Below are 25,142 nucleotides of genomic sequence, written 5' to 3'. Positions count from 1 at the left end.
GCCAATCCTAACAGAACGCTGTCATGTTAAACCAGCAGCTCAGGCTGTAGTAAAACATAATAGCCCACAAATCTATATCCCCACCCCTGGGAGCAGCTCTCCTCCACAATCCTCCATTATAGAATGAGATTAGCTATATGAACTCATAGCACTTCCATTTGGATTGAATTATCATTACGGCAAAGATAATATTGAAGATTCATGAATGGCCTTGACGGTGTACGTAACAATTTCCGTGCATCCTGACCGTTCAATACATCAATGGGAGCTTGTCTTCACGATGAAGGAATTGATTGAATTAACGTGAATGATTTTCTCTTGTGTCCAGGTGATGAGTTGGAAGAGAAGAGAGTTTTGGTGTTGAGTTATCCTCAATACTGCCGGTACCGGTCCATCATCGCGAGACTCCGCGAGCGGCCCACTTCCCTCCTGACCGACCATGTGGTGCTGGCGCTGGGCGGCATTGCCTCCTTGACCAACAACACTCAGATCATGTACTGCAGGGACACCTTCGATCACCCCACGCTGGTGGAGAACGAGAGCGTGTGTGATGAATTCGGTAAGTGCTTGTTCTGCGCAAGTTAAAATGACCGTGTGACCTTATAGGCGCTGACGTTTGTTTATAGATTAATTATCAAACAAACTGATTAATAACTCTGTAGTTGCTGAAGCAAACCACATAATAACTGCAGAGTTTGTCCTGCATAGTTTGGAGCGTGTTTTTCACAAACTAACGACTTGAACAGCAAATGTAATCGCTTAATTGTAATTGTAATTAAGTGAGGGTTGAAAATAAATAAAGGAATGAATGAGTAAACGTATGATTGGGTGCTGATTACTTCTACTGATTGAGCTTTTATCTTCATTAGTGGAGTGCCGCTGGGCTGTGTATAAGGACCATCAGGGTTTTCATGTTGTGTTGCTCTACAAACATGCAGAACTGACTTGGAACTGGTGATGGAAACAGACACTCGTGGCTTTTAGTGCAATTGGCCTGTCAAGAGTCTGAAACTTTCAAAGCTGAACTGAAAGACTGTTTTTACACTTAAGTCTGAATCTGTCACCAGCCATCAGCTCGTGTCAGGAACATGTTCCTTTAGAAAGGCTGCTTTGATATTTAATGTGAATTGATTGTCAGAAACCCAGCTGTGTCATTACTGGCTCTAAAATGAAGTATGTCTCTAAACGGATGAAATGTATTGTTATTATCCCGTGACCAACTTTATTGACTTGACTTTCATTTGGTCATCTTTCTCACGTCTGTATGCTCTAAATACACCCTGGGTCAAATTACTTGTTCATATTTTATCCAACCATGGGTTGAAGCAACCCAACATTTTAGAGTGTGCTATAACATGCTCTGTCTTCATTCATTTGCTGTGTTGGTTATCAAGCACAGCCAACAGAAGACAAGCCACTTGACATGACACTAACTTTCTGCTTTGTAAGCACTGGAATTCTGACCTCAGGAGATGTAAATCAAGATAAAGGAAGGGCTGTAAATCTTTGAAGGCAACCTGTTGTGTGACATACTCCTCCAGAACATGTTGTTGCACTCCAGGGGTCTAAAGGTTTGAAATAGTTAGCCCCTAAAAACATTTTTTTGTGGTTGTAATTCTGTTGAGTCTTTCTTAAGTGGAACACAAAATAAAATATATTTTGAGAAATGGTTTTGTGTTCATATAATGGAAGCCACTGGGGTTCGGTGTTGTTTGATTATCAACATTCTTCAAAAGGTGTTCTGAAGAAGAAAGAATCTTTTCTTTCAGGTCACATGAGGATGAAGAAATAATGAAAGACTTCTCATTTCGGGGTGTCCTGCCCCTCTGAATTTAAAAAGTGAACGAAATCATTCACTGCCTCACACATCAGAGTGATTATTTAAATGTAAGTGATTTGGATTTAGCTTGAGGTCGTTTCATTTGTGTTCTCATTCTTACTGTAAGTGTTCTGTACTTCAGTGCTTGTGTTGTTTATTGAATTGGAGGTCATTTCACAAAACACAACGGTTCCTGAGCGCCTCGGTTTTCCACAGATGCTGCCAGTTAAAAAAACAGTCAAGTTTACTGCTGGAGCTGATGTTGGGGAAAGTTGGGTTTCTGAACGCTGTTTTCAAGACATCGTTGGTTAAGAGTAGAGAACAATCAGACAAACTGCATCAATGACTCACTATATTCTGCTCAAAAACATGTTCTGCTCTCTACAAATAAAACAGAAGTGAGTGTGCTTGAATCAGGAATTCTTCTTCTCAGCAGAGCCCTGACGTGCTGTATTACAACCCTGAGAATGATCTTCGTAGGGTGTGTTATTTATTAAGGCTTTAGCTCAACATATGAAGTCATCGTTCACAAACTCTGGATTTGTTACAGGGGAATAGATCTGATTTGTGAAGCCAAGACAGATGAGAGAAAAAAGAATCAAGAGTGCTTTTTCTGCTCGGAGTGACGGTTACTTGGCGGATAATGTTGTGCGTTTAGTCTTGTCATTAATTGTTTGAAGAGAATAACAGCGAGGGCTTGGCAATGGAGAGAGGGGTTCTCCAGAATTCACTTCCAATGCATTCTAGAACAAAGATGAGAACAGAGAGCTGTGCTATTTGAGATGTCTATTATATATTTAGTCATTTGTTCCTCTTCTAATGGAAATAACTGCAGGCAGGGTTGGATTCGCATGCTTCTTAAACAGCCGGATGTTGACTGAAGTCTCATTTTCACTTGAGTGACCTTCAGGAAGATGAAAGCATAGAAAAATGCACACAGATGCCCTTATTAAAGTCCCATTGAAATTCAATATTACAATGCTTATTTTTTCATGAAATATCGCAAGGTTTATTGGAAATAGTTTATCAATGCGGGTCATTGTCTTGTTAAAATTCATGCGCCCTCATAATCTTTAGTTAAAATCTGAAAGTGCACTTCCTTCCTGTAATGACTCTCCATCTCAAATGACGTGTTTTAGACTTATTGGGCGGAGCATCCGTTAACTCCTCCCCTCAGCCACTTCAAAATGCAACAGCTGTTTTTATACATCTAATCAAATCGCAGAGAAAGACGAAAGCCACGGCCACTACATTAGAAATTCCATTTAACTCGGAAATGCGTCAAAATACAGAATGAAAATGGCCACAACTTCTGGTTCACAAGGACTTTAATATCTGTTTCTACGAGCAGCTGTTCAGAGGGTATCCGCCATATTGGAAAAGTCAAAACCTGCAACCTGTTATACACACGTATAATTATCAAATGTTTCATGCAATCTAACACAATACGACAATACGAAGACGTTTGTTAACATGACATTAAACAGTGACTATAGTTTGAAAACGAACATTGAGTTCAGAAATATAAAAACCTGTGAAAGGTTTAAATTCAGATGTTTTTACAACCAGTGGCTGCGCAATGTTGTGGCATCTTGAAATACTCATTGACTTTCACTTTGATGACAGCAACAGAAGTTTTGACCATTCCATGATGGCGGACACGGAGCGGTTGAATGTGGCATCTCGATGTTTAAGTGTTTATTATTGGATAACCCCAGAACTGACGCATCTTATAGTGCACCGTAAATGATTCTGTAGTTAATATAACACTGCGAAATACAGAATCATGAAGTCAATTCTTATTTTGGACAGTTTTGAGGAACACTTGTAAAAGTTACTGAATGTTTTTCGTATGTAGTACGTGAACTCGTATCACAAAAAATGTTCATGATACGACCCGTTTTTTAGAAATATACCTCAACAAAACTGCCAGGCAGAGCAAGACTTCAGTCCTGTGGAATAGATCAGTGAATGTTTAGATGAACACTGTTAATGGCTGCGTCTGTGTGTATTTGTGTGTTTGTGTAATGGTGAATTATTGAAGAGAGTTTGGTATCATGTAATGGCCACACACTGTTATTTCTCTCTCTCTTGATTCATTTGCCGTCTCTCAGGAGGTTATGTTTAGGAGGTCAGTCAGTATTATTGTATGAACACACACTTACTGCAGAAAAAAGTGAGTTGGATTGAGCGCACGAGCTTCAGAGGGAACGAACCGATCACGTTCTCGTCATTATGACATGAGCCGTGTGAAGAATCATCTTCATTCCTCACGCGTGTAATTCCTCACGTGAAAAGAATTCTGCTTTGAGCCCAAGTGGTTGTATGTAGTGTAAATGTGAAGAAATATGTTTCATAACTTCAGTTGTTTTCATGATACGATTACAGTCTGTATAGTACACTGTACAAAGTCATGTGAGTCATGGCAACACGTGTTTTACATTAACTCATCAAAACAAGTTAAGCAGTTTTGACTTTTATCCAGTTACAACAAGTCATCACTAAGATGGAATATATTTAAGCTTAATAAACAGTTCGGTGATGCTTTGAGTTTTTTCGACGAGCTGGGAAAGCATACAAACTTTTGAATTGATTCCCGACCCTCATCATCTGTTTAAAGGAGCGATCACGAGTGTGTTACTCTGAATGGGTTTGATGGGCAGACAGAGAGGATTGTGGGTAATCCAGCAGGAGCTGAGCTGTGATGGGAATGCTGTATGTATGATTACAGTGTGATTGATATTCACCGCCTCAGGGATTTTAATGATAGCGTGTTGTTTTGTGAGAGGATCACAGCCGTTTATATTTCTCAAGACGTCTCTCAGTTTAAGCACTTGAGTGTTAATAATTTGCTCTTAAAATAAAAGTAATTACGGGCGTGTTTTCCTCCTGTATCGCCGTTTGGAATGGCAGCGACTGGCTTTCGTCTGCTCCTTCATGTAGATGCCGTGTTTACCACATACACCGCTATAAAAATGGGTCATTTATTTTGTTTCCCTGCAGATCACAGCAGCGCCATCGAGGAGGCTCGGGGAGAAATGTTTAACAGAAGCGTCTTAATAAAACATCTGAAGTATTTGATGGGGATGGTGGCGTAGTGTTGAAGGATTGGTCCAGGGGTTTGTATTATATTCATATTTGGCTGAAGTGTTTTCCAGAGCGTGGACTTTGGGAAAAGCAGGCGAAGGCTTCTGGGTAGCACATGTGGCTTTTGAAAGCTTGAAATAATTGGACGCTGGGAAAGAATTCATCATTCTGTGAGCAAAGAAATGACTTTTGTTGAACGTTGAGAAACATCCGACACACCCTTTTTATTCCCACCCATCAGAAGAGAGAAAAAACAAGATTACCTCTGACACACTTCTGTCTTTACAACATTTCCAGTGAATTGACTTCACTTCTCTATTTCTGTGATTCTCTTCTTCATTACAGCTGAATACTTGCGTCTGTGTTTGTTTGACAGCGTGCACTTCACTAGAACGTCCCACATTCTCTCTCTCTCTCTCTCGCATGTTCCCAGCACCAGATTTAATGTTAAAGTTATTAATGCCGTCCAGATGTGTTTTAGCATTGCAATGTGGGGATGAAAAGCCACTTTCCACTGTAATTCTGTGCAGAGAGATTGCTAAAGACGTTTTCAGTAAACAAAATGTTAAACGATTATTGTTTTCCGCACTTAACCGGATCGTTTGTCCAAATACCAAAATACTGTCATCATGTTCTTCCAAGTGCATATTACTTTTTCCTTCTGTGGAACATAAAAAGGGAATTTAAACAGAATACAGAAGACGTTGTTGTGCGTATTATGGAAGTGAAAAGAGAGTGAGGGCGACACGCTTCAAAATGACCTGAAATACTCCGCAAAAATATTACGATAGTTCATGATGTCATCATCATCATCATTGTATGAATTCAACCAAAAAACTCTGAAGATTCTGGCTTTGTTTCTGTATTCCATAACAAATCGTGTTTTTGTATTTCTTTTTTTTTGGATTCATCTCTCTCTCTCTCTCTCTCTCGCTCTCTCTCTCTGCCTCTTGTTCCAGCAGTTGTGGCCATACGTACAGTTGTTAGAAATGAATGAGCTCATACTGTAAATGTGAAAATGTTCTTTTTTGTTTTCCGTTCTGTTTGATTCCATTCTTTTCACCTATTTCACAATCTGGCTTGGATTACTAAAGGTCATGCATTTTTAAAAGCCCATATGCCTCATCCATGTGTCTTATTAAGAATTCAAGGAGAAAGTGAAGGGCCCATTTCATCTTTTCGCTTTTTCATTTCAGAGTCATCTTTGTTCGTACCTTTGTCCGCACATTCATCTCGTTCCCACTCCTGCAATTAAACGAGCTCTCAAATCAGAAAATGTTTTACATTTCAGCACAATTTACATAATTGTACAGTGAGGTTTTACTATTTCTCCTGTTTCATAATGAATAACGTACAAGACGGCCACATGCAGATTATTAGAAGCAAGTTATGCCAGAACAGCCTTGAGAAACAACCATTTCTGCTGAAGTGTGTGTGTTTGGCCTTGTTTTTTATATCCCGGTGGGGACATGAATGCACACCAATGGGGACTCGTGTCACAGTGGGGCCGTATATAAAAGCGTATAAATCGTGCAGAACTATATATTGTAAAAATCTTTTCTTTGATCTTTAGCTTTAGGGGCAAAATATAAAGTTTGTACAGTATAACAATCATTACGCCTATGGACTGTCCCCACGGTGATAATAAACCAGACGTGTGTGTGTTCAGTGTCAGTGTTTATTTGTTGACTGTCATTTGCAGATGTTTCATTACGGCAGCAACACACAATCCCCATCCTGAAACACACACTTACGTAGTTTGTGAACACAGACATATAATCTATGCAAACTTGATTTTTGTGTGTCAGAGAACAGTAACGTCTTGTGAAGAGTTTATGTGTAACCTTAAAGAGAAACATACACAAACAGAAAAACAACTGAAGAATCGTAACTTAATCTTGATACAGCTTTTACAATATTGTTCTGGGAACATAATGTGTGAATGGCACTCTGTTGGTGTGTTTGTAACTCCGCAGCGGTGGAATCAAGCTTGCATTCCTTTACGTTCCTGCGTTTACATATCATTAAAAAAAGGTGTGGTTGGCTTAAGGGATCAGTGTGACTTATTCATCAGCGTCTCTCAGGTGTGTGTGTTGGGACCACCGTGCCAGTCCGGTCTGTTTTTGACATTAAAGGCATTTGAAATCTGCACATTTATTCCAGCGTGGCTCTGTGTTCAATAGCAGTCGTTCTGTTGGCATTCATCAGCTCAAGAACTTCTCAGGAATGGAGAGAAGGAAAGAAAAAGAGGGAGTATTTTCCAGTAAGTGTTTTGTAACGCATCACTTCAAATTAAAACCAAATTGCCATTATTTCCACCTAATGCTCCCTGCTGTGTCGGTGGTTTGGCTTTTGGACAGCTCAGTGTGTTATAAACTAGTTTATTTAGGAGCAGAGAACGACACCCGACCAGCACATACACATTGTGTCCCCTCACACCCATCATTGTTGTGTCCGGCCTGATTCTTTAAGGACGCTTTCAACATAGTGTCACTCTCTCTTATCTCATTCCTATAGCAAATCCAGGTTTTGGTCCAGTGGATGTCTGTTAGACGTGACATATGAGGTTGCGTTGATATTTTTAGCGTCCTCCGTTGTGATTTGGACTAATTGCTCGGTTGGCTCCCTTTAGTTTAAAAGGCTCATTCTTGGCAATAAATCCTCCGGAGAAGAGCTGACGCTTCTCCACGAATCACCTCTTTTTTTCTTCTTTCTGTGTTCTGGAAAAGAGCCGTGCGTGTCAACACTTGTAGTGTTGTAAAGAAACACCGATTCAGAATGCTGCGCTGAGAAAATAAACATCGAGTTAGATTTTTAGTTGCATGTATTCCTGGTTTAATAATTCATGGTAAAAACAGTTCAGGGCCAGAGATTATTCACATGCAGTGGCTGTTGTGCTCGCTCGGACAGCACTACACACAGAAATGAATCAAAGAAATGTGTATATGAACATATATATATATATATATATATAGACACAAACACAGGGTTTAAGAACATGTTTTTACGTGTGCATTAAGACTAAATGTGTTATTTAATGTGAATCAGGAAATCCCGATGGCTTTTACGGTTTAATTCTCTTTTTCAGAGCTGTGTTATGTGGCCTGGATTTACAGAAGACGTGTAGATGCATCTGTATGATTTATTGCCTCGTTCCGAGCCCTTCCCCATAAACATTTCATGAGACTAAATACACGGACGTGAAAGAAAAGCTTGTGAAATGTTTCCGATAATAGCTTTCAAGTAAACAGATCTTCTAGGACCGTTGGGAAAACGTTACTTCCCCATGTGTGGTTCGCTCAGTTGTGTTGTTATTATTTGAGAGCGTCATAACTGATGTAATCTGATAATGAACGGCTGTCCGATGGCCCACGACTGCAGTTTGCTTTATCTCATGTATTTGAAGTCAAATGGGTTTCAGTGGAATGAATGCGCTTCTGCTTTTTCTCTTGCGTTCTGGTTGTGACGGATGTTTCTCTTTGTAATTTTGCAGCTGGGGAATTAAAGGGCTCTGCCGTGGTTGCGGATGAAAGCGGTGGTAAATGGCATTTCTCTCATATGGGCATATTCAGAATGTAAACACGTGTTTGGTGATGGAATCTTGCGACAGAAATGGAATGCGTGCGGTCGCATGCGCTGCGGTGTCGCTCTGTGACCGCTCACAGATTTCATCTGAACACTTTTATTATGATTCGCAGTAAATCTCTCCGTCTGTCCACTGATCTTTCATGTCCATGTAAAGACATTATGAACGCTCCATTGTTTGATTTGTTCTATGGCACGGGTTGCGTAACACCACGCGCTTCACTGTTTGCAGCGGCCTTGAGCTTTTTCTATCAAATTAATCTTTAAAAGGCTTTTCCTCCCGTCTAAACAATGACCAATAAACACGGCTCGCAGGGAAACTTCAATAACCCGCTCATTACTCGGATGGATATTTATAGTTTCACATAATGCTTCATCTCTCTCTCTCTCTCTCTCTCTCTCTCTCTCATCTAGTGTGCTGTATGTTATCACAGAAGTAGGGCGCTAACTGTTCTTCATATATTAAACTTGCAGAAGATATAAGCTCTTAGCATAGCCGTTAGCACATGACAAATTATACATTCACATTTCACCATCTGTACACTATCGAAGATATTAGTCAACAACGACACTGAACTCCATTCACTTCCATTGTATGAACACAAAGCCGCCGAGACATTTCTCAAAATATCTTCTTTTGTGTTCCACTGAATTCAGATGAGAGTGAATAAATAATGACATTGTTTTTCTTTTTAGATCAAGTCTTTTCTTAAAGGACTGCAGTATGTATTGTAAAGGCATTATAAATAGAGATGCAGCTACCGCTGGTTATTCAGAGGGATACCTGCCGATACTGATCATAACTTTCTGAATGTTATTAATTCATATGACGCCTATGCATATTGAACATCGAACTGGTAATGTTTCTTAGTATTTTCTATATACAGAGCACGAATTCATTATCCTGTCCAGTTTTGATTGATCGGATAATTGGACCCTGATCAACAGCTGTTTTTAGAATATTGGCCAATAGTGTGACATTTTTCTTTTATGGACAAATACTTGGCGCATCTCTAATTCTAAATGTGTTGATTATATGTTTTTGTACAGAAAGAGAGAGAGAGAGAGAGAGAGAGAGAAAAGCTTGGATGTTTCATGTATTGTTCACGGTGTAGTTCAGAACAGCTGCACTGCAGTTTCACGGTGACCGGACACGTGTGATGGATTATGTCTCGGACAGCCGGACATGAAGTTTTTGAGGACTCTTGCTTTTCCTTCACGAGGCCGTATTAACAAACGAAGTGGAGTGATATCACTGAGTGATGGATGATGCGGAGAGTCACATGACATGCACGACCTACATCACGTTTGACTGCCGTGGCTTTCTCTGCAACAAGCTGTAGTTTTGAATGTGCTGACCGCATGAGTAATGTCTCCGCTTGCTTATGTTTGCTCAAGTACACATTTAATTGCATTAGGTTTTGCAGTGGGATGTCGTGCGTGGCCCAGGCCCGGCCGCGGTGAAAGTGAAGCTCCCGCTGTGAGCGCTTCCAGGTAAAGAGCCAGATTCCCGGCAGGTGCTCTCTGAACACAGAACCATCCATATTCATTCCGGCCGCACGCTGAGGACGTGTCTGCTTCTGCACTTTTTCTCTTTCATTTGACTTTATCAATTCATTAGACATTGAGGCATTAAACATCATCACATCTCACTGTATCACACAGACGCTGTTGTGAATTATACATGAGCTTATATTACTGCACTCGCTGTACGTGTTTTATAAGATTTCACAGTGAGTTCTTTGAATGGAAGCAGGCTTGATCTGTCATAACGATACCTCGTAAAAATAGCTATAAACATGTAGAAGGTTTGTGCTTCATTTCATCAATGCTTTGAATAAAAGTGATAGTTTACCCAAATGAAAATCCTCTTGTCATGTTAAACCTATATGACTTTCTTTTGCAGAACACAAGAGAAGATATCTAACCGTTGGCCACCGTTGACATTGGGGACCAATGAAATATCTTCTTTTGTGTTCTGCAGACGAAAGTCATACAGGTTTAAAATGACAAGAGGACGAGTAAACGATGACGGAATATAAGTGTTTAAGTGAAATATTTTAAGCTTAATGTGTTGTGACTGACAAAACCCAGAAGAAAATTGTATTGCTCTAAAGTCGCTCTTTCATCGATAAGGAGAGTTTTCAGCTGTGATAAATATAAGATAATATATCTGAGATAATCTTGTGAGAATTCTGGGTTACAAAGGCTTTCGTCTGCTCTCTCCACCTCGCTGCAGAAACATTTGAGAATTGTATTCTTTAACATCGCCGTTGTTTCTACTTGAAAGCCACCAAATTAAACTGAGAGAGAGAGATGTTTCTCATCTGTTAATGTTCTTACAGGGACGACAACAGCCAAACAAACCAAAGCCAATAATAAAAACACATGATTTATTCATTTCCCGGTGCAGCATGAGCACATAAACATCACCATTGGAGTTTCTTTGTCAAATTACGTGAGGTCAGTGTAAAGCCTGTGGCATACTTCTTTTATTTTATGTGTTCGCGAGTGAATGCACAACCTAGCCTGCTTTTGATACGCCGTGTGTTTTACGACATATTGCAATGCCTCTCCGGGCCTACAGGGGTCAGTTTTTCTTCTACTACCTTTAACCGATGGTCCCCCTACACTGTTGCCCCCTAGTGGTTAGACTAATTACTGCAAGAAATGGAATGCGCATGCGTGACTTTGTACGAAATTTGTGACGCGCTCACTGTACGCTGTCACTCGCGTATGCGTAAAAGGGGAACTATACTTAAGCCTTATGTCAGTATATACGGTTTAAATGGCTGTGACAGTACAGCACTTAATAATACTGCACATTCACCCTCCTATCTGTCTGCGATGACACGTGATGTCATTTAATATGAATAAAGCCGAGTCGTGATTCTGGAGTCATGAGGGTGAACAATAGCCCAACCATGAGGGGTTCAGCTGCTTTTAAACATCCATGTGAAGATATGCCTGTCAACCCCCCCGCAGGGCTTTAGGGCACAAGCGCGCTTTGCATGCCAAGCTGACATATCAGTGACCCAGGGGACAAATTTGCCCGGCGTTGTATTTCACTGTAATTAACTGTCATTAGTCTGAGTGCTTTTGGCTACTTGGGAAATTAAAAAAACTTGACTTTCCTTAAACCTGATGAAAACTCTTATAATAACGCTTGTTGTTTATTTGCTCGTATACCGTCAGCGTTTGACACATCTCTGAAGTGAGCGGCAGGCCCCGGATGAGTTCGCATAGCGTGGTATCATTGGTGCAGAAATAATGGAGCTCTGTTGTCAAGAGATTCTTTAATGGCCCTCCGATACGCTTAAACAATTAGGTAGCGCATTGCACCTCCCCGGCCATTTGAAGCACAGAATCACAGGGCCAATCACACATCATTCTGAGCATGTAAACGTGAGGAGAGAACATGCTGTTTCAACAAGGTCATTGTGAGGAATAATTACAACACCAGAGCAAAACAACAACAACAACAGCCAGTGTTGATATGAGCTCTGTGTGTTCTGTGGTCAAATATAATATCATCTAGACAACATTATCAACCTCATCACAGTGAATCATGAATTTTAATGAGCCATCTGTAGTCGTCCAATAGTCTTTCTTCAAAGGCAGATTATTGATTGGCTCGTGTGTGTTTGATAAGTTCACTACGGATGCGCCAGTGCTTTCTGATGGCTCTTAAAGTTAACATTTAATGCAGCTGGATTTACATGTACATAAACAAAACACTTCATATGAACGGAGTCACTTGTGGTAGACATTTCTAACAGAAAACACAATCCCAGAATGCATTGCGATAGGCTCTGTTAAAAGAAAAAAGAATTGGTGAACATGCCGAGAGAAGAGAGTTTTTCTATTGGATAATGCCAGAACCAGTGTAATAAAATCAAATGTGTTACGTGATATTGTTGACTAGCAAGATGCTAATGTCAAACTCCCATGTGCCTCCAACTCTTAAGAGTTAAAGGGATTGTTCACGCACAAATGAAAATTCTGCTATGAATTACTCGCTCTCTAGTTGTTCTAGTAATAAACCGCACACGATTAGCCGATTTATTACGATTGTTTCTGCGCAGTTCTTCAGTAAGGTACAGTTAAATGCTGCTGCGCCTGAAAGCCAGAGGGCGCTCTTGCGCAGAAACTCCAAATAAGCACATCAGGTGAAGAACAACACCACACGTAGTTCCAAAAAATGCTTTCTATCAATGTTTTTCTCAGGTATTTTCATGATAGTAAAGTATATTTATAATGATGATGTTTGACGGGATGCACATTATAAGCGCCTGAATGTCATAAAAACATGTCATAAATGAACAGTTCTTGGCTACCGTTGACTCTTATAGTAGGAAAAAATACAATGGTGGTCAAAAGTTCTGTTCACTGTCCCGCATTCTTCAAAACATCTTCTTTTGTGCTTTACAGAACAAAAAACACAAAATGATTTCAATGGGGGAGTCATTGCGGTCCACGATCTGTTTCGTTATAATCATTCTTCCAAATATCTTTCTCTGTGTTCGTCACAACGAAGACATTTATACACATTTGGTACAACTGGATGATGACAGAATTGTTATTTTTGGGTGACCGTCCCTTTTAATGATGATTTATTTGTGTAAGAAGTGTAAGCTGTTAGAAGTGTTATTTGCATGATGCATAAAGAGACTCTGATACAGAAGCGCCTGTGTACAGCATTCCCAATCATTTTTGAGATTTTATTTCAAGTGTCATGTTGGGAAGATGACAGAGAGCGCTGTTAAAACCAAACAAGATGAATAACAATGAATGTGTTTACAGGTGCAGTCCATATGCTCTTTCCATTTCCCCTCAGTATCATTTTTCATTTCTCTGCTTCAAACACACACGTCAAACAGATCTGCTTCCAGTTCATGTTCGGCTTAGGCAGTCCATATGCTCTTTCCATTTCCCCCTCAGTATCATTTTTCATTTCTCTGCTTCAAACAGATCTGCTTCCAGTTCATGTTCGGCTTAGAGCACCTTACAAACCATCATTTTGACCTGTTGTTTTCTCTTTACAAAGGTCATTGCAAAAATCTCATAACACATTTCTGGTTTCATGTTGTGTGAAAGTAGATTCGAGTGCGGCCTGCCGCTGTTAAACGCTTTATCCATTGAGAATTTCCTCTGGATTTCAGAGGACAGTTTGTGTATTGTAAAGCACCGGGGACGGCGAAGGCTTGTGGAGTGAAATGTATTGCTAGTGTACAATGCAGTATTGTTACGGTGGTCTTTGCGTGAGATCATGACCCTCAGAGAACACATGAAGACTTTATGTGTGACTGAACTAGTCTGCAGGTGACCGACGATCTGTGGGTTCTCTTCTGTGATGTCTTCAGCCCTTTAACTGTAGATTTGATGTAGTGTAAAAAGGCTTTCCAGCCACTGTGAAGTTTGTTCGCTCAATAGTTCTTTGTCTTGTTTAATTACTGCTTCCTGTTTTTTTTCATTTATTATTAACATTAATGAAAGATGTCGCTTCCCCACGCCTATGGAAACACTTCATTTCAGCACTGAGCAAGAGTTCAGAAGTTTGTCCTTGTTTAGTCATTACTAGAACAGGTTCACTTGAAAATCCTTTCCTTTTCATTTGCGCTCATCATGCCATTCTAGGTGTCTGTGACTTCCCTTTTGTTTCTTCAGTTAAACACAATTAGAGTTTCTTCCTTGTGTTGTTAAGTGTACGAAGCCCTAAAAATCCAGTCTGTCCTCATTTCTACATGGCGTGATTGCTAAAGAAGCTCAAAAAATGAAACGTTTAACATACATTTAGCTTGAGCCCCCACTCAAAACTAGAAAGAACTCTGATTGTGTTCAGCTGAAAAATAAAAGTCAAAATGCTTTGGATGCCGTGCGGCTGAGTAAATGATGTTCCAATGAACACTCAATGACTTAAGAAGGGTCAAAATATAGCATGTGATTCATATGTAGTCTTTTTGATACCCTCCTCGTCCTTTTGGATTTTGGCAGTATAAATCACCACCCACATATCTTTTCCTTTCTTACAAGATTCGTTTTGAGATCTCAGGTGAAGGAGTGATCTGTGTTTGCATATTGTGTGACGTGTTCCTTTAAGAGCTCAGGAGTCAGCCCCTCACTGTTTATGATTCCTCTTTACTGACCGTAATGAACTCCCCTTTAAACAAAGTCATATCTGAAAGAGGAAGTCAAGCATTGACCCGATATCCTGACCGATGTCTATTCTCTGTGTCACATTTACATTTCAAATGTATTCTTTATATATATATTTACAGTATATGGAAATGAATGGAAAATTATGTAAATTCCACCATCGGCCAGCGGAGCAGATCCATTCCTGTAAAACAAACGTCTGTGCTCCCGCAGGGCCCGAGGCAGGTTAACAGCGCCGACTCCTGCCAAAGATGAGAAAGCTGCTGATTCAGATCCTGACAGTGATATGTAAATGATATCATTGTGAACGCTGGCACAGAGAGGGAGGGGCTAAAGATTTGAGTGGAAGGGGGAGGGGCTTGGGCTGCCCTCTTTACATGGGATTCCCTCTAGGGAAGATGAGGGGCGTGTCTTGAGCTCGTGAGGTGAGCTGGATCTGCTGGTGGATTCAGTGGGGCGTTCATGGAGTTAAAGTCCCCATGAACCGGAAGATGCGATAGCTTTTACTTCCGTATTTTGACGCATTTCTGAATGAAATGGAATTTCTAATGAGAAAATAGTGGACGTTGCTTTCCTCTTTCTCTGCGATTTGATTTGATTGCGATTTGGAAATGCAAAAATGAAGACCGACAGTTGAAGGGGAGGAGTTAACGGATGCTCCGCCCAAGCCATCATTTAAGATGGAGAGTCATTACAGGAAGGAAGTGCATTTTACTGAAGATGATGAGGGCACACGATTTTAATAAGAGAATGACCCACATTGATAAACTGTTTACAATATTTCATGAAAAATAGGCATTGTCATTTTTTATCTCTCTGGGACTTTAACACTTTGTCTTTGTATTATAAAGAGTTTGTTAAGTGTCTGTGGATAAGATGCAAATAAAAACTCAACACTGTGGAGAGAGCTGGCCTGTTTTCACAAAGGTCCTTGCATTGAAAAGATTATGGAATGTAACTGTGTGTTCGAAAGGTTATGGCATGAAATTCCAGGATGACATTCCCATGATATTGAAGATGGACATATAAACACAGAGTTTATCTTACAGCTAATGTGTATAGCTTCGTGGAATGGAGTTCAATTTCCTCTTTAGTTTTCGGAAATACACTGAGGTTGGCCAGAGACCTTTGTCTGATGCAGTCAGAAACACCTGATGTACATCTCAGAAAAACAATTCTCAACTTAAATCAACCAAACTTAGAAATGTAAGTAAGTAAACCAACCGTCTTAAAAATAACCTCTCAGAATGATTGAAGAAATGCTTAAAAGAGAACTGAAATTAAAGCATTTCCTTTGGGTACAAGGTGATCCTTAAACGAGAACAGATGTCCATAACTTATCTCATCATTTAAAAAAATGAAGAAGAAGGAGACGTTTTAACTGCTGACTGGCACATTGCTCAGTTTTAAATGAGACACTAACATTCTGTGTTTGAATTTATTCCATCACATCACTTCATACAGCTCAACTATAACAGAGAGCTCTGACATCACAGTTCTGTTAAGATTCTGCCAAATACACATGCTCAGCCAAAACCACGGTTGTCATGGGGATGATGTTTTTATGGGGTGCGAGGTTGTCACAGGGATGAAGTGGTATGGGATCTACGGTTGTCACGGGGATATTGTGGCAAAGGGGTACAGTTGTCACTGGGGGGATGCGGTGGTACCCGGAGTAGGGTTGTCACGGCAGGGACGGCGTGGTACCTGGGCGCGGGGTTGTCACGGCGGGGACGGCGTGGTACCTGGGCGCGGGGTTGTCATGAGGGGACAACGTGGTGTCGGGGCGTAAGGTCATCATGGGGATGTTGTGGTACTGGGTCCAACAGTAATTATGTATAATGTAAATATAAGAATGACTAGTAATTGGCCAATAACTATCCTGGGTGAAGTCTCTACCCCCTCAATGTCATCCTTTGAAGTTCTTATAGGTTAAGAGTTAAAGGATTAATCTGGGACCTTTATGCGAGCGTGAATGTTTATATTAAAATAAAGGTCACATGAAGTGTGCAGTAGAATTGCGTAGACGTTAGTTTTAGTTGTGTGCTAATGAAAATCATTAATGCCGGAGACACAACGTGAGCTTGTGAAATAACCCCCTTTGGTGTTGACTTGGACAAAAAGCACACGCTGTGCTGTGTAATTATATTCAGTGCAAATCAAAGTTTCTGAAGCAGATCCTTTCTATAGCTCACCGTCTCCCTGGAAATCACAGCCAGCGTGGAATTCACATTATATCTGCAGCAATGAACAAACTCTGTTTCTTCTACACGCACACACACACCCAGAGAAACATGTATTGCTGAGTTGTGCTTCATTTAAGTATCAGATCTCTCGTGTTTCTCCTACAGCTGATCAAGAAATTGAAAAACAAATGAGACTGTTGTTAAAATCAGCGTAAATGAACGTACTTTAGATTGTAGAGGTCAAATAATCTCAGTTGATATTGATCTTCAATAATATTGACTTTTGATTGCAGACGACACAAATCTGTTGACGTCTCTTCTCAAACTCTCGTGACAGGCACATTGTTTTATGACACATTTCAAACTCTTTCTCTCAGGAGATATGAATGAGATCTCATCCGTGTTATGGGCAAGTTTTGACTAAATAATCTGATGATTGTGAAATGGTGAAGTGTGTTGAGCGTGTAATATGGAAGGGTTCATTTTGGTCCATTGAATATTTCTCATCTGGCAAGTGTTGTATCATGACCATAATGTGTCTGGTGTGCAGTGTGAGGAAACTGATACTGCAACATATGAGTTGCCATCTGTAACCTGCTGTATCCCCCCGACCACCTCAGGACCACCGCAAGCACCCGGACTGAACACACAGATGAGATGATGAACAGCTAGTTTATATAAGTGGACTGATCTCTCTCACACACACACACAGTATAGAGAGGAGTGTCTGTGGCACATGCTGGCCTTTTATTTTCTCCCGCGGGATTCATCTGTCAGTCGCTCTGTGCTCGCGCTGCGCTGCCGCTAATGTGGTTGCATCAGCAATTCTTATGCAAATGTGCACTGCGCTCTCTGCCCTCCCTTTGGATCATGCAATTTAGTTTGATGAATTTACTAAAGGATGAAGTGCTTTTGTGCATTATTGCATCTTCTTCGAAAACACAAAGCCATTCGTTGTTTACCCAAGTCTCTGCCACGTATTTATTACACAAATATTTTCTATGTATTTAAATACAAAAATAGGTTGTTAAATATTTTCATGTAAGATTATAATTTAATCATCGTGTTGTTTAGAACACATATTTACATTATGGTTTAAATATATTGTCCTGGAAGTTTTTTGTTGTTTTGAGATATTTAACTATTTATTATCACTACATTATACACGGAACACTGTATACTATATCATATTATACTATACTATGAATTATATACTGTATACAATAAGAATAATTCATAGTACTGTTTGCATGGAATTGATTGCTCTGAGATTTCAAGACCTCGCCGGATTGTTTTAAGGCAATATTAGCATTTTCAGTGAGGAATGGTCCTGATGGTCTTCTTGAGACGGTGGGCGCGTGCTTACAGTCATGACTGTGTGTCTAAATGAGGATGTAATCCAGCACATGGAAGAGACACTAAATAAACGCAGAGGGGCCGGATCGGGTGACCGTGCATCTGTTGTTCAGCATCCACTGTTAATTTGGATGTCTATAAACTCGTAGCGTCTCGTTCCACACTCGCCAAGGCCGAGCCCGGTGCCAGCAGCTTTCAGGAGGCGGCGCTCCCGATGACCAGCTGGCGGTCGGGAGGCGTTTGGATAACGGAGCTGGCTTTTAGCTTTTTTATATTTTCTTTTTGCAGATCAGGTCAAATGTGAACAGGTTGAGGTGACGGTGATCTCAGTAAGTGCTTATTTTATTAACCCCCCCACATAACCATCAAATAGACCCCTCATAACCATCAAATAGACCCCTCAAAACCATCATACAACTTGTCATTAATACTCGAGTTAATTAAATCGTTTTTATCTGTTATCTCACTCAATTCTTTTATTAAATAAAATATGAAAATGAAGGCTGTTTTAAGCGTTATTTTCATGACAACTAGAGCCGTTATAAAAGGGCACGTCATATTTAATAGAATCTGTACGGGATATCAGGGTGCTTCCATTAGTCAACTACATTATTTATTATGAGGTCATGACAGCATGAGGTTAAAGCGCTTCTGCTACATTGGCGATATTGACTGTTTGTGTAATACAGTACTGTGTGTGTGTGTGTGATTCCTCGCAGTAACACTAGAGGGCATCTGACTGTCATGGAGACTCCTCTACAGTAACATGACGGCTGTAAATAATTCAGTAACACTGTCAATATTCTTCAGTCTGTACTAACACAGCATGTGCTCGTGACGCTCTTCAGTGTTGAACTGTTTCACCTACACTAAAACACACAGACTGTGTGATGAATGAGAGATTATTTTAAGAGATCAGATGACGGTCAGAATAGCAGAATCTGAGTTTGCAGGTTTAAAGCTGGTATGGGAATAACCCTAGCGACTCACTAGCACAACAAAACAACCTGATTCTATTACATCGCTTTATTTTATTACCCACAATACATCATTTGGCGGCTGTAACGTATCTCTTGGCATTTCTTAAGAACAGAAAGGATACATTAAGATGGCTGGTTGATTTATGGTTCTGCTTAAAACTGGTACGTATAACAATAGCAGATGAAACATGTAACCTGATTTAAAGCATGTTTTATTGATATGACATCACAGATCATGTGACTCAGGTGTATTATTACTTGTCTAAACTGTCAGGGCTCATAATGTTTGACCTTGAGATGATAAAACAAGGCAAGAATATCAGATGTACACTGAAAGAGGAACCGAGTCATACTGTATCAACAGAGCAGAGCTCCATAGTGAGCTGGAGGTGATCGCTTTTGACCGAGTAGCAACCATCCACCCTAGCAACTCACTAGCAAGCATCTAAAACACAATAGCTGCACCCTAGCAACCAACCCGAACAATTAATCAAGCCCTTTAAATGCCCTAGAAACCACATAGGAATTACCCTAGCAACTGCATCACAATGCCCTAGCAACCACCTATAACACTTTTCAGATGGGAGGAGTGACGCAGGGTGAGGGATGGAGCTGATGCAGCATTCTCATAAACAATTCAGATAAATAAATCACACACGTGTGTGTCCAGTGGTCCTCCGGCATGCGCCTGCGTGTGACCGGACCGCTTGCGCTCTCCTGAATTAACATGTGACCTTGATGTGCGCGTCATCCATGCGCTCGCGCCGCATACACCCCCCCCCCAGAGAGTGAATGCGCTGTGACATTGACTCATTGTTTGCTTCAGTCTGTTCAATCTGAGCGCGGCAGAAGTCGACTGCTGCTGATTCAGACCCTTCAGAGGCACGGCTGTGTCAGATGCGATCTGGACGCGCGCAGCATTATTTAACTCCAGCGATATCATTTATTCATCCTGTATGTTTTGCTCCTTCTGCACCTCGCAGTGCCATCTGCTGTGTAGTGCTGGATTAAATCACACACAGCAGTCAGAGGATCACAGAGCTTTTGCTGTGTTTTCAGAAAGTGAATGTTGATTCTTAATCAATTCTGTGTGTGGAAAGGCAATAGAGAAAAACACAAAGAACACTGTGCTAACTGTTTTAGTCTCTGATGAGGATCTTTATTCTGGATTATGGATCTGAATGTTTCTGTCATACTGTATACGAGTGCGCTGACGTGTGCTGGGATGCTTGAATGAACTGCAGCGGATGTGATGAAAGATGGGCGGTACTGGACTGGCAGAGGGGCGTGTACGGCTATAACCTCTTCATTCATTTTTCTGCATCATTTTAAACCAAAAGTTAGATCTCATAGATTTCAATACATTTAATAACTGTCTGCTAACATCATACAGGGGAAAACAAAATCTGACAACTAAATGATATAAATATCAAGTTTCTGCATTTATTTTCTGACTGAATCAGGAATACAGCACATTACAAAAGTGAAAAGTAAACATACTGTACTAGTTCCTGTACTGTAGCGTGTGTGTGTGGACGGAGGCGAGGCTGAGACTCGTTCAGATTCCTCTAAAACTTCTATCCACCACAAAGGTTTCAGGCCAAATCTCTGGGAATCCACAGATCCACTTCAAACGTATTTGCTCGGAGAGAAAAGCAAGACCACAGGACTGCACAAGCAGATCTTTTTGATCGCTCAGAGACCCCATAGAGCTCTCTAATGACTCTGGAAAGAATGTAGAGAAGTTTTGCTCAGCTTTACATCGTTCAGCTTCGGTGTAAATCCTTCGGATTACTGCAAACAAACTGGCCACAGATGAGCTCATCTCTACACGATGTGTGTAACACTGAAGCATCATGTTGTTGTTCTCGTCAGTTTACAAAACAGAGAAAAGCTGTCTTTAGTTTTGCTTATGGCTAATAGAATGCAATTATATCAATAAATAATACATTTCGGTTGCTGAAATTGTTAAAAAGAACATATATTAGACATCACTCAAATGAGTTTGATTTTGACTTTGAGCTACAGCAGACTTCATTTCAGGCAAGATAATATCAGTAATATAACTGTGACACCGTATGATGTGTCATTCTGTGGATTCAGTGTCTTTGTACACGTGTATGAAGAAATGACTAAAGATGTGACTCACGAATCAATCTGTGTACAATAATCCAAAAGTGTTTGTTATGGACAGAGAACAGCCGTCAGCATTTATTACAGTCTTTACTCTTGTAACCACAGTGACAGAAGTGACCGATGTACTTTACATTGCATTTGCATTTAGTTTTATTCTGCCATAATTATTTGTTTCATAACCAGAGCGAGGTTTATAGTTAAATCTGACTGTAATATTAGTGACTGCAGCGCGTGTCAAACAAACTCACGCTTAATATTCTGATGTTACACATTCAGTTATACAATGTCTTGTCTTCAAGCATAAAGATCCATACTTAACATTGTAAAACGTGAGAAATATCTCAGCGTGTTCGGTTTCATTTATGTGACGTCTTAAGTTAGAGGTGGTGTATATTTTAGATTAGAGCGTCTGTGATCCCACAGATCATTTTAAAAGAGCTGATGAGTAAAACATCACTCACAGAGCCTGAATTAAATCCTTTTTTTCATATTTGTCTGTGTGTGTGCGAATTATTGTCAATAACAAAAGAAAAGTGACATTTGAGAAAGAAGCATCTTATTTCCTCCCTGAACGTAAGCAGAGCCCACGGACGTCTGTACAAATGTGTTTGCCATAGGAACAGCAGCCAAGTAAACAACCTGCCTGTTGCCAAGGTGACAAAAAGGCTTCTTACATAAATGTTTATTTATGAGCAAATGGACTCATTTGATGACCTCATTACTGCCAGCTCCAGATTCAATATTAAACAGTGCTGTAATGAGAAAACACCGAAACATAACAGCAAAAGCTGTTTAGATAATCAATCTTTTCTCAAACAAGATATCATTTGGCCGGTGTCGATGCTTTGTTTGAAGATCAAGTGTATCATTGTGAGCGCGGTCCTCAGTAACCTTGACGATGATTTAATCTTCAGCGTATGGAATGCAGTGCTGGCCGGGCGACCTCACTGAACCCGTTCTCTGCACCTGTCCTCTCCGCGGTGCCGCTGCTGTTGGGATTTTGGACCCTTCGATGGGTCTGCCGGACTTGATCTGGTTGTAAGAGTTTTTTCAGAACATATTTGGAAAACAGAAGATAAGAAAGTTGATTTCTCGATACGCTGAAATAAATTCTAGATCAGTCACAAATAAATAAACGCTCGGTTAAAACATTAAAATGAAAACCGATTAAACGTATAAAGCAATATAAAACATGTAGAAATAAATTAAAGCAGATAGTAAAAAGGCCGAAAGCTAAACTAGATCAACATTCAAAATGAGAAATTAGACCTTTTAGAGATTTCCTTAATCAGAACTAATAATCTCTCCCTATTATTCATAAACATTTACTCAGGAACTTTAAATCAGAGTCAGTGAGGGCAGCTGTGACACGTCAGAGGAGGACTGGTCCTCCCGGCTGAGTCTGATTTCTCCCGAGGCCATTTATTTCTCCTTGGAGTTTGGGTTCCTCGCCACAGGGCCGTGTTGGCTTGCTCACCGGGAGACTGCTGATATCAGATATTATTTATTAGAATGATCCTGCTTGTTCTATAAACACCACGCACTAGGTCATGTGACAGTAATGAAGTATAAAACTGAAGTGTTTATAAGGATGGATGATGTGTGAGGTGATCGTACTGTTATTACTGTATAATAAAATATTATGCAGTATGTAGTGTGCGGTGGTAATAAGCTTACGATCTACTGCCAACATAGCCACTGAGACCCAGTTTCTAATGAAAGCACAGCATCTCTCCCCCTGTGCCGTGATGATGTATGAGTGATTGTTTCACTCTCGTCCTTCACTTTTATTTTGTCAACTGATTTTAAATCACCGCAGGTTTTTAGCAGCTTTAGGATAAATAATGACTTCTGGATTTCTAGATAATGATATCTGTGTGTGCATGTGTGTAACAGTGAGGGACAGAATTTCCTCGTAATTGCGTCCAAAGTAAAAATATCCAGAATGAAAGCAGAGAATTTTAAATGTATGTATGTGTTGTCATGTCCTGTTTCTGTGTTGGAGTGGACGTCAGTGTTCTTTACGGGGCGTGGGTGTATTCAGATGTCTGTAAGTGATGTCCTGTCATCTACAGCACCCAACCTGAAGGGCCGGCCCAGAAAGAAGAGGCTCTCCATCTGTCAGAGACGAGACTCGCAGGGTCAGAGCGGAGCTAAAGAGGCCAGCAGTGCCGTGGAGAACAAGTCACCTGTCAAGGTAGTGCACTCATTAGACATCACAGCGCACTGATATACTGCAGACAGATGACACCACCATGTGCTCTTGACCACTACACTGAGGTTTTTTCACCAAGAATTGCCCATCCAGAGAAGAGGACATCACCTGACACATCACTTTAGAGCCGGCAATACTCAAATCAGTGCCATCGCAACTAATCGCTGTTGATGTTTATTCACTCACTCACTCACATCATAACAACACAACTGTGATAATGTCTAATTACAGAAACAAGTGGCGTGTGTTTATTGATCACATGAATACAACCAAAGCACGTGAAACTGTTTTTTATTCATGTCAACATGAACGTTGTTTTTTTATTTTTCTTGACCTATTCCGCTGGCCTTGATGTTTTCTTTAGGAAAATAAGCTCTCTTGATTATCAGGAACAGATGGACAAACAGACGTGTGTGGGCCAGCCGTGACTGCAGTACATGACACTGAAAGACTGATTCTGGAACAGTTCTCACACGCTCACGCTCGGGTCACAACAGCTATTTAAAGTCTTTGAGGGCTCGCCGTGTGTGATTGAAATGCACAGCGTCTATTGTTGCGTCACGTCCTTTTTCACTGATCTGAGAACAATCGATATGACCAATCCGTGTGATTGAGTCAGACTGGAGGGAACAAGTCAAGAAATGCAAACTAGTTTGACATATTTTGCGGTTTAATCTTGGTTAAGAAACAGGGGTTTGTAGGATATATCCTCTGTCGTTGGATCTTCCGGTTGTGTTCTTCATCGTTCTTCTGTTCTTTCTCTTGTTGTGTGGCGTTCAGGTGAAGGTGGACTCAAAACCGGGTGTGTGGAAGCCGAGGAGCGCCGGCAGCAGCTGTAAGAGAATCACAGGTGAGGAGAAACAGCGGATGGAGACACCTGAGGAGTGTCACACGGATGAACAGGCCTTTCTGGTGGCGCTCTACAAGTACATGAAAGAAAGAAAAAGCCCCATCGAGAGAATACCATACCTGGGCTTCAAACAGAGTAAGTTTAGCTTCTGCTGTGACACGACTCTTGACTTTCTCCTGCAGAACACAGAAGAACCTTTTCTGAAATCAAACAGCACTGAACCCAATTGACTTCCATTGTGTGAACACAAAGCCACTGAGACATTCCTCAAAATATCTTCTTTCGTGTTCCACTAAAGACAAACACATGAGAGGGAATAAACGATGACAGAATTCCCTTTAACTTTTGGGAGTACACTTGTATTTAATGTAGACGTTCTTGAAGCCAGCAGACACATGGAGAGTGAAATTCACAAAGCTCAAACTTAGTTTTCAGTTCACACCAAACACAGAGACTCTAAACAGCACGCATGTGCGATTTATATTGCAGGATTGCAAAGTAGGTCAACAAAATGCAATTATTCCCAGTCAGCTCTGCGGGTCTCCTGAAGATATCCGGCTCTGACCTGCAAAACACGCCACGCATCAATAACAAACTCTGAAGATGCATGAAGATCTCTGCCTTCTGCGTTCAGACAAAGCATCAGAATATCTGTATATGAATATGAACAAATTAAATCCAGCTTGAATTTAAAACAACGTCTGATGGAAGAATACAGCGTGCTCTTTATGACATGCGCACACAAATTGAATCTCTTGTTTGGGTTGTTGAT

The 25,142-nt window shown here is 40.6% G+C and overlaps 1 protein-coding gene across 1 annotated transcript in view; it reads left to right on the top strand.

The window, feature by feature from the left end:
- The first annotated feature begins 333 nt into the window (after nt 1-333).
- The window catches only part of arid5b (AT-rich interaction domain 5B), a 45,951-nt gene continuing 21,142 nt past the window's right edge, over nt 334-25,142 (top strand). The window contains exons 1-3 of the mRNA XM_079477182.1: nt 334-559; nt 23,381-23,502; nt 24,301-24,505. Of these exons, the coding sequence (XP_079333308.1) occupies nt 493-559; nt 23,381-23,502; nt 24,301-24,505 (394 nt within the window). The 5' untranslated portion in view covers nt 334-492. The remainder of the gene's footprint in view (nt 560-23,380; nt 23,503-24,300; nt 24,506-25,142) is intronic.

The sequence above is a fragment of the Barbatula barbatula genome (genome assembly GCF_947034865.1).
Source record: "Barbatula barbatula genome assembly, chromosome: 16".
In the NCBI taxonomy this organism is placed as follows: domain Eukaryota; kingdom Metazoa; phylum Chordata; class Actinopteri; order Cypriniformes; family Nemacheilidae; genus Barbatula; species Barbatula barbatula.
This window is presented reverse-complemented; position numbering and strand designations above follow the sequence as displayed.